This window comes from Macrobrachium rosenbergii, chromosome 24 (assembly GCF_040412425.1).
Source record: "Macrobrachium rosenbergii isolate ZJJX-2024 chromosome 24, ASM4041242v1, whole genome shotgun sequence".
NCBI lineage: Eukaryota > Metazoa > Arthropoda > Malacostraca > Decapoda > Palaemonidae > Macrobrachium > Macrobrachium rosenbergii.
In genome coordinates, this window is record NC_089764.1 from 33,806,209 (window position 1) to 33,821,040 (window position 14,832).

The 14,832-nt window shown below is 40.9% G+C and overlaps 1 protein-coding gene across 5 annotated transcripts in view; it reads right to left on the reverse strand.

Annotated features, from left to right (window-relative positions):
* The window catches only part of LOC136852005 (BTB/POZ domain-containing protein 7), a 103,966-nt gene that overhangs the window by 45,220 nt on the left and 43,914 nt on the right, over window positions 1-14,832 (reverse strand). For all 5 annotated transcript variants that reach the window (XM_067126456.1, XM_067126457.1, XM_067126453.1 and 2 more), the window contains exons 4-5: window positions 2,125-2,277; window positions 1,252-1,953 (exon numbers count right to left, since the gene is read on the reverse strand). In XM_067126456.1, coding sequence (XP_066982557.1) covers window positions 1,252-1,953; window positions 2,125-2,277 — 855 coding nt within the window. The remainder of the gene's footprint in view (window positions 1-1,251; window positions 1,954-2,124; window positions 2,278-14,832) is intronic.

The window sequence follows — 14,832 nt, forward strand, 5'->3', positions numbered from 1 at the left end:
CAACTAGTTAGTTTCTTAAGGGTAAAAACTAACAGCCACCACCTCATTTGGTTGGTTTGAACCATTTTATTTTGTTTGAACCATCAGTTGGATCCAGTTTGGTTACTAATTAATCTATGCTCTTTACACCTTGAGCATCCTGAATATTCCCATTCACTCTCATCTCATTAAATACTTTACCCCATGTACAAATCAACCCACTCTCTCTTCCTTCGCCTTCCCAGTTGTCGGACTGATGGTATTGGTTTGCCTGCTTTTGCCCTAACTGCTTCTAATCCACGTCGTTCCTCAAGGATGGTAACCATATTCTAAAGTGAGGTGTAATTGGTACATTGTATGAGGTTCATAGTTTCCACTCTTCCCAAGACGTTTGGAAGATTGTTAGTCATTAGTGATGATCGTATCTTGGTTCCATCATTGATGTCATCTAGTTACATAGGCAACTATTTCTGCTTTTGCTTTGCTACACCAGCTACCCGACTCACACTTAAGACTGGAGGTCCTCTTTACCAGTAAGTGGCGATTTCACGCTTAAATGCATATTAAGTAAACATTTCTATAGGAAAGGTGCTTGGACTACGTCTTTAAATTTCACCATATTTTTTATTGTTCAGTGGTTTAACCAGACCACTGAGCTGTTTTATTAAGCTCTGACATGGCTGGCCTGTTTTCACTAATAATAATTTAGTTTTATTTATTAAAACCACTTACAATTTTATCATTGGGCTAACTATAAAGCATCTGATAACAGTTCTTTAGCTGATTTGTTTCCAAAACTTGACATTCGCTGCTTATCATATTTTGGACATTCAGACAAAACAAAAATTTGACTCTTAGTGTACACTACTGTTACACTACAATCTTTACTTATAAGGACTGGATTATGTTGTCAGTCCATTAAATATTCATGGGCCAAAACAGAGTGACCAATTTTTTTTATTGTGTACATGTCCACTTGAGATACAGTGAATTACATACTTCCAACACTGGGCCTAATTTGTTACTAAAATGTTCATTGTTCCATATATTTTGCTATTCATTCACCAAGCATTTCAACCAAGCGGTATAACCAACTAATATATATAAGTTTCCCTCTAAAAGTGCAAACACTATGGAAAAGATGGTTTATCAAGCTTTAAAGATGGGTCCTCCTCAAAAATTCCCATACCTTCCCATAGCCAAATTTCACGGAAAAGTGTGTGGCGTACACCAATAAATGAAAAAACTTCAGTCGTACAGCACTTGGCTTACCTGGGTCAGTATATCCAACTCCAAAAAGCGTCCAATTTGGTATATTTCCATGGCTTCCTCCACAACAGTCATATGAGTCCTGCCTGTCTGCACAATACTCTGGGCCTCACTTAGACTATTAGTACTCGTAGAATCTCTTATAATGCATGAAAGGTCCAGAGTATCTAAATACACCGCGTGAAGCAACACTCGAGCGTACCTCTTCGGTATCACACCTTCATCTAACACTATTCTGGTAGGCTGAGGAATACCCCGGTCATACATGTCCTCACTGAATCGTTGTCTGCGTTGTATGAGGCTTCTGAAGAACGGCGATCGGGCGCTGAGGATCGCTTTGTGGCAATACAGTTCTAACCGGTTATGGAACCCATAATCGGAGGGGCCAGCTTCTCCACTCTGGTCAGACTGGTTCATGTCTCCGCTCGCTGAAAACACTAACACACAATCGGCATAATCTCCAGACTCCAGCAGGTACCGCAAATCACACTCGAGAGCATTAGGCGTCCCAAATTCTTCACAAAGCTGCATCAGCATGTCTAAATTACTAAGACCCATCTGGGCTTTACTCGTGCCATCGTACGCGTTGAATTCCCCAGTGTACAGGTACCGTAACAGAGCACTAAACATAGGGATATCTATGCCGGGAGTCCGTATATCTACCCCAATTTGGGCCCCATATCCAGGTATCTTCTTAAGCACCTCCTGCAACATGAATGTTATTGAAATAAAACTATACCATGAGCACAAATGAATGAAATATATACTATACTTACAGGTTGTAATCAATTCTAGCATGCAGACTTCCGTAAAATAACACAAATACCTAACAAGATACAGTGTTTTCAAAATAAATACTATAGAGTACTGTACTACCTGGAAATATGGACATCGCACACTCAGGATGGCCCGATGCACAGGAAAAATGGCTCCCTGAAACACCAAGTCAACATCCGTACAATATTTATAGTCAAACAGGTCACTCAGATCTTGCTTGTACGTTGGAGCCGGAGGTCGAGCCAAGTCCGCCTGTAAAACAATATGAATATAAGTTCACGACCACTCACGCTTACTTAGGATGATACTTGACAACTTTTATAGTGAAAAAGATACAACTTACAGTTTTCTGAAATAAAATATAATTACTATATAAAAATCCTTGAGCTTTTATAAGAAGTGAGACTCTCAGTCTAAAAAGGTTTAAAATAAGTAACAAACAAAATACCAACAAACAAAACTGAGTGTTAAAATATCTATCAATATCCATAAATCATTCATGTAAGTGAATGATTATAACGATTAAAAGAACACCATATGCTTGAGAAGGCACACAACTCAAAAAATGTTCAATTACCATATGCAGTATATTTTACAAGAAATTACTGTCAAAACTACAGAATTAAAATTATTAACAAAAATGAAAAATACAATAAAAGCATCAACCAAAAAGTACCTACTACTAATTGTTACATTCACCAAGCATCCAAGTAAGAGAAACCAAGTTGTATGATGAGAAAAACTCCAAAGTAGGCAACTTGTAAAAGAGCAGTCGCCAACATTTTTTGCAAGGTTTCTTTAGAGGCCAATTTCTAAACAGTTAGAATGGTTTGCTATCATCTGTGTATAATTCAACATACATTTTTTGGTCAGCCTAAGAAGTTTGCTTGGATAGGACCTTCTGATTATTATGGCATTCTTGGTGTAGAGTGCAAGCTTCTTGTTGGTCAGGCCAACCAAATAAACAATACAACATACGATGCAACACAAGTAGAAGGCTAAAAAATTATAATATTCCTGCTATTTTCAATAAGAACCCTTACTAAGGATTTCTGAGGCAACACTGTTTTTTCTAAACCAACTCTTGACCTAGATAATCAATCCTATCTCCCTGTTCTAATGTTAATTGTTCAGTGTTTCCTAGAACTCTATACTGTACTTTGTTGCACATACTCAAGTGTAGCACTTTTTTATTTTAATATAAATAATAACTTTTAAGATTTTATTAATAAATCATTGTTAATAACTTTTAGCTTTGGCCAGCCATTAATGATTGCACTGATTTTAACATGAAAATTCTATTCCACTGCCTTCTTTAGGGCTGAGAATGTTATGATGGAGCAGGAACTGCACCGAAAATAAAAGTGGCATTTCTTAAACTACACTCTCCTTACCCAAATAAGAATTAGCTCACCTAAACATAACTACAGTACTATGAAAACAAAGGGACTGTAAGGTAATGACAGCAAACTGGTTTAACTAGATGGATGAATGGCTCCACAGAGCCCTCCTGCTTACTGTATGTGTGTTAAATTTGGTCACTGCCACAAGATTAAATGATTGTTATTGCCTAAACCAACAGCCATTACTCTTGAGGCCTTTGGTCTGCAGTCTTAGGCAAGATCTATGGTGACCAGCAGTTGTGTGGGCTATTCCTCTTATAGGCATGCTGAGAATAGCAATCACTCCAATGAGGCCAGTGAGTCACATTTCTAGGCTATAACAGGGATTGTTCAAAGAATGGATTAACCAGTTGAGGTTGCTCTACAAGAATGAGACTGCGCTGTTATAAGGCCAGCTTAATCTCAAACAACTGGGGTTGTATTGGTAGAACTGGAACCAAGCCCTCTTTGATTCCGTGGGTGTACAGTGTAGAATTTGACGGAGTTCATGAGCAGGCAATCTCAGCTGGGTTACAACGAAGATTTGGTTGGTGCACAGAGCATCAACATCTGTTTTATAATTAGGCAGTAAATATGCCCTCCCTGTCACACTTCTCAGTTCCTCACACTGTTGGACTGTGGAAGTCTCCCTGGAGATGTCGTGCGACTGGAACCCCAGCAGTACAAGCGAAGATGCAATGCATTACTACCTTAATACAGTTCTCTGTATTTTAATCATTTACCTCCATTTTTATCTATTTATTCATTTATTTGTTAATTCATTTTTTCTTTCCTAATAAGTGAGATCTCCTTTCTGTGTTTTCCATTACCTTCTGTGACTTGTTTCTAACAAACACCATATTCTTTGGAAGCTTGAATTTCAAGTTAATGGCCCTGAAGAAGAAGAAAACAGGTCTTAAAAAGAAGAAGAAGAAGAAGAAGAAGAAGAAGAAGAAATTGAAGAAGAAGAAGAAGAAGAAGAAGAAGAAGAAGAAGAAGAAGAAGAAGAAGAAGAGAAGAAGAAGAAGAAGAAGAAGAAGAAGAAGAAAAGAAGAAGAAGAAGAAGAAGAAGAAGAAGAAGAAGAAGAAGAAGAAGAAGAAGAAGAAGAAGAAGAAAATATACTTGGCATATTTAGCATTTTAAAGCATTCATAACCAAACTGGATGCAACTAGTTTAATTTAATTCAGCTTCCCACAATATGGAAGGTCACAGAAGTTAATTTTCTTTTAAGTGAAGTTACATAGCTCAACCTCTAATCAATCTAATTGGCCACAGTTAGTTGGATCAGAACATGCCTATGGGTAATAATTTATTACTGGCCCCGTCACCATCACCCTCTTTATATAAAGCGTTCTCAGCAACCCTGCTGACTGGATGACATTTTATCAATATGGCATTACCGTCCGGATCAAGCGTCTGAAATTTTGTGATTTTTCAACAAAGTGTCTGTTCAAATTAGTCCCCAAGGAAAGTTAACTTGCCTCTCTGGTTATCGCTATTATTATTCGGAAGATGAACCCTATTCATATGGAACAAGCCCAAAAGGGCCACTGACTTGAAATATGTTATTTTCGTAATAAAATTAAGTTTAACATATACTTGCCAAGTAATTACATGGCTATAGTTTCTAACTCGCACGGCAGCCTTTATTTAAAAAATCGTGGTAGCACTTTGATAGTTTAGTGTAGGTGATAAGCCCCGCCCACCAATGGGAGTACTGGAAATGACTTAGCAGAAAACCTCATTCTATCTGTGCCCTTAAGCCCATGAGAGGGGGGGAGGGAGGGCCCCGATTCTGTAATTACTTGATAAGTATATAAGAAACTTAATTTTACAATGAAAATAACATTTTCATATAAGTAACTTACCAAGTAATTACATGGCTGAAGCCCACATTGAAAGGGGGTGGGATACATGGAGATATTCTACTCCAAAACATTAAGTTATGGTAATGACTTTGAAATAGAAAAGTTGCTAGCATTGAAAACAGTGCTTGTCATTTCCTTATCTGGTAAGAGAGCTACTGCAGGTAAATACTGGCTCTGGTTGGTGCCCATCTTAACCTGTAGTGGCGTGGTGGTATAGCTGTGGAGCACCTCTACATAGGTGGGGGGCTTTGCAGCAAAGGATATGTCTGATGGCTATCAAAGCTTTCGATAGGTGTCCTTGCCCTAGGTGCAGTACCATAATAAAACCAGACAACACTTTCACCTACACTGAAAACACCACAAACCATCCGCTGAGACTGGTGGGTACTCCAGATACACTGCGCGCCCTGGCTCCTGAAAATTCAACACCCTAATTCAAGGTGAAGAGACAGTAGGAGAAAAGAAAGAATCCTCTCCCAGTACCATGCCAGCCATTGATAATGGCCCCAAACACTGCAATTTTCAAACACTGTTTCAACTTCTTTCAAATGGTCACACACAAAGATCGGTTCACACTTCCAGCAGGCTGACTGCAGAGTGGAAGTGAGGGACATACGTGCCTGAAAGCTAATACGTTAAGAGACTGTCCTGCTGTTATGAGCTTTCACTTTAAAAGTAGGCAAAATGTCCTCCTGAATCCTAGTGCACCTCTGAAATCAAGTCTCTGACAAAGAAGGACAATGAGTTCTTAGTTGGAGGACCAGACAGGTTCTTGACAGAGTACCAGAGGTTATCGGATGGTCCTCTGACCTTCTCAGTCCTGCTCAGGTAATACCATAAAGCCCTAGCAAGACAAAGAACTCTCTCTTTTCCTCAGAGCCAAGGTATCCATTAAGGTCTTCATGGAGAGGAAATGGGGCCAGGCTTGGAAGGGTCCTTGTTCTTGGCTAAAAATCCATGGGTAAAGTAGCAAATTGGGTCTCCTTGTGAAACAACCTACCCTTATCTATGGCTTGGAACTCGCTAATATGTTAGCAGTAGCCAAGGCCATGGGGAAGGGAGTCTTCTGAGTAAGGTTTCTCCAAGAAGAGGAACGAAAGGGTTCAAAAGCAGGACCTGTCAACCCCTTCAACATTACGTCCAAGTTCCAGGAGAGCAGATCTTCCTTTCTTGCTTAGACGTATCAAGAAACTTGATGAGGTCATACGATCTGGTACAGATGCTAGATTCAGGACCTGTGTTTAAACACTGAGCCAAACACAGCTCAATACCCCTTAATGGTGGAGGACAAGAGATTCCTAGATCTCCTCGGATAAAGAAGGAAATCCTCAATTTGGGTCACAGATGTATCAGAAGAGTTGTCGAGTCTGAGACATCAGCTTTGGAAAGTCACCCACTTAGCCTGGAAGATGTGGCTAGGAAATCAACACCTACATCTTGCAATAGCCTCTGCAGCATGTCTTGAAAACTCTTACGCTCTGACAAACTTCCGGACAGTCTGTTGCCTGTAAGGGCATGAACTGACAACCCTTTGGTATCTCTTAAAGTGAGAATGTCTGAGTAGACACGGTTTTTAGAGGAAGGAGAATCGGAAAGTCCACCCACAACTGCAGCAGGTTCTGGAACCATTCTTTCATGGGCCACATGACCATGTTGAAGGGCAGAAAGGTGTAGTGGTCCAAGTGGGACCTATCATGCCATATGGTGTCTCTGAAGCCTGAGAACAAAACTGAGAGGAAGGCGATTGTTCCTGGAAGGAGCTACTATTCAACAGCTCAGCTGGTCTGCCAAAACATTTAGTTTGCCCTTAAAAAATTGAGTGACTAGACTCACTTGATTTGATCTGTCCACAGTAGAAGGCCTCTTGCTGTCTGGCAGTCAGAAAAAGAGTGACTGTTGCCTCACCTTCCTATGTACATTAGTCGTATGTACATTAGGACTGAGGTATTGTCTGAATGGACTGCCACAGTCTTGTTGTGAACTAGAATCGAGAAGAACTGAAGCCCTAAGTGAATAGCTTTCAGCTCTCTGACGTTGATGTGAAGGTTCTGTTCTTCTGAATAGATGTCTAAGTCTGGGCTCCGAGGCTGAAGGTTTTTCCTTCCAGAAGTCTATGTTCGGACTGCCACCATGCCGGTCTGACTTAATTACTGGGTTTATGGGGAACATGTAGGTGTCCGCCTGTGTTTCCCTATCCCAGTTGGCCTAGAAGAACTGCGAAACTTTCATCAGAAGTTTGCCTAACTTGACGAACGTCTTGATGGACGACAGAGTCCCCAGTAGCCTCATCCATTGATGGGCTGAGCAAGGCGAAGGGCCTAGAAACTTATGGGCCATCTGAAGGCAGCTGGCGATTCTCTTGGCAGATGGAAAAGCCAGAAAAGTCCAGAGTTGAGACTCATCCCCAAATAGAGGAATTCTTGTGACAGGGCCAACTGGGACTTCTGAAGGTAGATGATAATTCCCAGTTCCTGAGAGAGATGTTCAAGTCCTTCGTGCACCTTTCCCTTGAAGGGGATTGAAGAGGCAAGTCATCCCTTTATGCCTATTATATGAAGTCATTTGCTAGAGGAGCCAGGACCCAAGTGAACACTTGGGGTGCTGTAGAAAGGCCGAAGCAAAGAGCCTGAAACTGGAAGATTTAGTTGGCGCTGGGAGCTTAGGAGCTGGTGCCGGGTGCTCGGGTCAGGCTGGGCGCTCTGAGAGGAGACAGGCGTTTAGGCGCTGACGTGGGGCACTGAGAGAGTGTCCTGGAAGGCGAACCTTACATACTTCCTGGAGTCCGGATGGAAGGGAAAGCGGAAGCATGTGTCCTGCATATCCAAGGTTATTATCCAATCACCCTGGTGAATGGATGACAGGACCTGACCAGTTCGTCTCCATATGAACTTCATCTACCGGATGGAGAGATTAAGGGCACTTGCGCTGCGGGACCAAAGGGAGCTCTCCATGAACGGAATGGAGAGGTCCTCCCTCAGAAACTTAACAATCTACTGTTCTGTCCCTCTGATACTCCACTTCTCCCAAAACTCGAGAAGAATGGCTCCCACTTGTGCATGGAGGACTTCTTCCCCATTTGTTGGGCAAGGACTTGACCTTCTCTTATAGTTCAGGCCAAGAAGCTGACACAGGAGCAGGTCTTAGACCGGACTTGGGCTTACTCCCACAAAAAGGATGTTGCTGGAGAGGAGAGACTGTCTTAGGAACATCTGCGGACAAATCCTCGGGGCATTTGGAAGAATGCGCCAGAAGATCCTAAGTCAACTTCTATGGGCCTGAGGGACTCCTTCAGTGGAACGGGAGCACTGAAATACTCTTTTCTTTAAAACCCCCAGAGAGAAAACAGCCTCAAGTTCAAGAGAGCCATCCCTAATGGTCTTGTCTGCATGAGAAAGAACTCTTAGCCAGTCCGAGACGAAGTCACCAATTAAACCATTGCAATCGTCAATCTTCTTGGCTAGTGCTCTCACCATCCAGTCCAAGAAATTGAAAGCTTCAAACAACTCAAAGAGGTCTTTGACAAGGAGGTCAAGTTCTACTGACAAAAAACATAATTTTTGCCGACGAAAATGCCAAGCGTCGGGAAGGAGCAGCTTCCCCGATGGCGTAGGAAAGAAACCTCCTACGGATTAAGCACAAGGGAGGAAAGACGAAAGAATTACCTTGCTCCTCTTAGCAAAAAATCAAACTTTAATCTCCTTGAGTGCCTTCCTAGAAGACAAGGAAAGCACCACAGTGAGGAGCCTAGGCCTGTCACCTGGATAGCTCCTTATCAGGAAGATCAAGGTAGGCGAGATCAGGGCTAGAAGAAGCTAAAAAAGGGTAGGAAAACTCGTCTGCAAACATTAAAGAAGAGCTGCATAGGCTATGAGATCCGTGTTCGGAAGCGAGCGCTTGGTAACTGGCACCAAATGCTTGGGAGCTGGGGCCAGGCGCTCGGAAACTGGCAGCAGACAATCAACTGGAGCAAGAGCAGGCTCATCAAGATCCACAGGTGAAGGAGGCGAAGTTGAAGGTCTGACTGGAGGAGGCAAAGGAGACTGCAGTCTCTGGAAGATGAAGCCGATGATGGGTGCCTAGGCGCAGGCACTGGGCACCTGGAGTGGGTGCTGGGTGCTCGTGAGTGATGTTAGACACGTGTGAGCAGGTGCTGGGTGCTTGGTAGCTGGCACAGGGCACTTGGCAGCTGGTGCTGGGTGCTCAGAAAGCAGCATGGAACGTCTGGAAGTCGGGTGCTTGGGAGCCAGGTGTGGGCGCTCGTGGACAAAAGTCGAGCGGACAGGTGAGATGTTCCCCGACTGTCCAAAGTGGACAGGTGTGGGTGCTCGTGGACCAAAGCGGACACATGGGGGTTCACTGAGTAACTGAATGAAGACCTGGGACTGTAAAGAGAATGCTTGTACTTCTTAACAGGCACTGGACTCCCCACTGGATTGGGACTCTGACCGAGGCTTGTCAGAAAAGTGCTTAAAAGGACTGGGAAGAGTCCAGGTAACGTCTACGGCGCTTCCTGTCCACGCCACTATCGTCGAACGAGCTTGAGGACAAGCCATGCAGGTCCCTGAACAAGCCTTTCCAATGGCTGTCTACCGACACCTGGGACTGTACAACAGATGCGGTTGAAAGGGCGACTACCCATGGGTAAATCCCCTCAGCCTCCCTTGGACTTTTGGTATGTCTTCTCCCAGGGTTGGGGAGTAGGACAGTGACCTCAGTCTAAGAGAACCGACGGGGCGAGTAGACACCTTCTCCACTTGGACAACACTATCACTTGTCACTTTGCGGGAAGTGGCGCTGGCTGAATACGTTTTCCTACAAACGCCTCCAGTGACGCACCTAACTCCGCCACTGTATTCACTCGTCAAACCTAGACACTAGGCTGGCAATGGCATCTGGTTTGGAAGCGAGGGAGCCAGGTGCAGGAGTGGGTGCATCAAAAGTAGGAGGGCTAGTAGCAGGAGAAAAATATGAAGAGGGAAAGAAGGAATATCAGAGCTATCTCCTAACCTAAGCCGAGGGAAGCTCGTTTCTCGGCTCTCGTGGCTACTTTCCTTTTTCTATCCCTCTCTAACCTATCTAGTTGAGACTTCAGTACCTTCTACTCTCGCTAATCATACATTTATCACAAGTTTTCTACCTACTGTATTTCTGCCCACTACACTTACCGCAAAATTGTATGAGAGTCACACGAAGATTCGATTAATCTGGTTTTGCAACTTTTGCTACAATAGCAAAACTAGGTGACCCTGAATCTGACATAATAACCAAAGAACTAGAAAAGAAATGATCCTGAAAGCTACCAAAGTTTGAAGGCTACTCAAATACGATAACACTTCACCAAAATCTAGCCATACAACTGAAAATCAATAAACAAAAGCCACAGCAAACACCCAATGTCACTCGAGAGCACGGCAGAAACAGATTGAGATTTTCTGCCAATACATTTCCAGTACTCCCGCTGGTGGGCGGGGCTTGCCACCTACACTAAACTGTCAGAGTGCCACCGCAATTTTTTAAATAAAGGCTGCCACATGAGTTAGAAACTACAGCTGTGTAATTACCTGGAAAGTTACTTATATGAAATAATGTTTCCAAAGAATATGGCGTTCATGCGAAAGTAGTAACAGAAAGTGTTTGGAAATACAGAAAAAAAGAGATCAGTTATTAGAAAAACAGACAAACTAACAAATTAAAAAATAAATAAATAAAAATGTAAGTAAAATATTGTATTAGGGTAGTAATTCATTGCATCTTCACTTGAACTTCTGAAGTTCCATCTGCATGACATCGTCTGGTAGGCTGTTCCACAGTCAAACAATCTGAGGAATAGAGGACCTCTGGTACTGAGAAGTTCGACAGTGAGGCACATTTATTACATGTTCGTGCTGCTGTTCAGCAAATCTGGCTGCTCTCGGCAGGAAAAGGGGATATCAACTGTGAATGTGCAAGATCTTTGTTAAAATACAACTTGTGAAAAAGTGACAAACAAAAGACCATCTGGCAATGGTCCAAGTCATAACTGCTAATATTAGGAAACGGAAACCTACCACCACAAACCATGCCATCTAAAGATAAATCTCTGGCAGAAGCAGACATCCACACTGAAGAACAGTGTTCTAGTATAGGAAGAACAAATGAACTAAAACAGGTTGCACTGATTGTCATTGTTAAAAATATACAAGGCCTCACGAACAATACCTAACTTTCGGGCCGCATTTTCTGAAACTTTCATTAGATGTCAGTCAAAAGTTACACCTAGAATAGTTAAAGCTTCAGACTCATTCAGCAAAGTCCCATCTACCTGAAAGGGGGTAAGGGGTGGAAAATCTGTACGAGATCTGCTAATCAATAGTTTTTTCGTCTTCCTGGAGTTCAGCCTCATATCCCACTGACTACACCATTCACTTATCCGGTCCATGTCCCAAATGAGGCGGAGAAGAAAAAAAAAAAAAAGGAGCAAATACCCAGTGCTAACCTTGATCAAGTCACTAACACCAGTCTTTTGTTACTTATCGTGGCAACCTGGCAACAGAAGAACAAAAGTATAGTACAATGGAGGGGAAAGGTCTGACCCTGCTGACCAGAACCCAACTCGTGAAGCTCTCAACTTTGAACCTAACCCAGCAACGTATATGACAAAGCAATATGGAAATAATGAAAATGAACTAGAAATGCAGTTGACCGCCCCCTGTTCGCGGCTTCCCCTACAGTATTTGCGGATTATTCTGTGGAACTTTATCACCAAATTATTCGTGAAAAATTTGGTAATTTGCAGATTTTTTTTGTCGAGAAATAACTAATTACTATATTTTCATGTTATTTTCGCAACTACAGTAAACCCCCCGTATTTGCGGTCTCACGATTTGCGGATTTCTGTGTGGAAAGTATATACACATAATTTTCATGACTAAATGCACTTTTTATGATAAAACTATTAAAATACTCAGGTATAAGCATTTTTAGGGGCGGTTGGTGTTTGAACTATCAAAATAGGGAAAGCTAGGTGTTTTTAGAGGGGTTTTAAGTATTCACGGATTTTAGCTATTCTGGGGGGGGTGTGGTACGCATCCCCCATGAATACGGGGGTTTACTGTAAATACATTTTTTATGACAAATTATTTACTAATTTTCAACCATTTAATATCAAAATATAAACACAGCTATCTATAAATAAAACGTATTCTTTTTTTCAATGCATATTAAATATTAAGGTATATATACAGTAATTACCTTCCCAGTGTTTGCCTATGTACAGTAAACCCCGATATGTGCATTCTCACAATTCGCGGACTCACTGATTAGCAGATTTTTCTATGGAACATATATACACATTATTCGCTGAAAATTCACTTATTTGTGGTATTTTTCACTTCGAATATTCACTAATTACTGTATTTTCATATTTTCAAGACTAAATGCACTTTTTGTGATAAATCTATTAAAATACTCAGGTAACCAGGTAGTGCTCGAGGTATGATAATTCGCATTACAATAATTCGATTTTGCGATGGGGTAAGCAATTAATACCGGTACGACAATATTTATGAAATATTTTAAAATTTTGCGTGGGCACAGGCAGCAGCGTACAATCAGGCGGCAAGAGAGACCAGATTACATTAGACCAAGTTCTTTTCCTCCATCTCTTTATCCCATCTTCTAGTTAAAAGTAAAAGAGAATGATAAAAGTATTATTAGTAACGTTATACTCTTGCGTAAATGCGTACAGCCATAAAGAACCGAACGAGAAACGGTTGTTTTGCTTATGACTGAATCGGATTACAACAGCTGTTTGGCTTGTATTTCAACCATCGTACGGCAGTAAATAATTACCGTAGTTATGTTACAAATGACGTTAAGTGGAATAGGGCAGATATATTTTTACATTGCTTTATACCCTTATTCGCTATACATAAAAGATCGGCAAGGAAATATACTGCTAAATTTAAGCTGCAAGTTGTAGCTGAAGCTGAGAAAACAATGTTCAAGCTGCTAATGACTGAATTATCGTGCATCTGCAACATGGATGAAACTCAACCGTAAATAAAGTTGGAGAGAAAGTATTTTAATCAAAACTACTGGGCACAAAAGAACACATATTACTGCTGTTTTCACGACGATAAAAGATAAATATGTAAAGCTCGTATTATGATGAAATCAAGTGAAAATAGTGAACGGAATCTTGATTTTTTACAAAAAAAAAAAAAAAAAAACATGCCCCCAAATGGCCAGCATCATCCTCATGCCCGAGTATTTTAATAGTTTTATCACAAAAAGTGCATTTAGTCATGAAAATTACATGAAAATACAGGAATTAGTGAATATTTCTCTGTGAAAAATACAGCGAATGGGCGAATTTTCCCCGAATAATATGTAGATACGTTCCACAGAGAAATCTGCGAATACGTAAGTCCGTGATTCATGAGAATGCGTATACGGGAGGTTTCCTGTATACAATATTATTGGACGCAGTGAAGTACAGCATAATATTTTAAAAGATCCATAGAAAAGATGCATATTCGTTATGTTGATGTTTGTATAATACGATACTAATATGTGAATACAGAGTAGAGTATAATGGAGGCTAGGCTACCATATATGAATACGATATACCATAGTGTAGGGTAAGCTAATTCTTCTTTGTGATTCAATTTCTCTTTGTATTGAATTATCATAAGTCAATCTGCATGAACCTCCAGAATTAACTGATAATAATAATTACTATACCATGTATGTATAGAGTATACTTTATAGTGTGGGCTAGGCTACCATATAAGTATACATGGTACTGAATACCACAGTGTAGGCTAGGCTATATTCGAGATACGTTTTTTCCCACAAAAGATGGGTCTTTTTGGATCTAACCCCATCCTAAGTAGGATAATACCTACACTGTATATGTATTTTTAGAGTTGTTTTGTGTTTGAATTATCAAGATAGGCAGTTCTAGATATTTTTAGAAGGGTTTTAAGTATTCATGGTTTTAGCTATTCGGGGTATGGGGCATCCCCATGAATACATCCCCATGAATACAGGGACTGCTTACTGTACTGTACAAATAAACAGGGACTGCTTCAATACTGTGTGAAGCCGAGAAAATGGATGTACTTGAAAACAGAAAAACCTTAATTTGAATAGTTTTCACACACTTAGCTGTAAATAATTTCTGATGAATATATTTGAAAAGCGCCAGAACCAACCGCTCAAAACCGGGACTATATTTTTAAGGGTAATATTTTAAGATAACTTTGAAATGATATTGAAGTGTTTTAGATAACAGTTTAAGGTATATTCTGTGTAGGATGATCGTTTCAGGTATGAGAAAAAATGGATGTCCTGTACTTGAAAATAGGGGTAACTCAAGTGGCTTTCACACTTGGCTGTAAGCCATATACTTTCAAGAGTAATGTTGTAATATGACTTTGAAATTATATTAAAGTGTTTTAGATGATGGTTTAAGGTATATTTGGTGTTGGAACTAATAAAATAAGCAGTTATAAACAATTTTAGAGGGGGGGTTCTGGTTTTTTAACTATTTATATAGCCAGTTACAAGCAT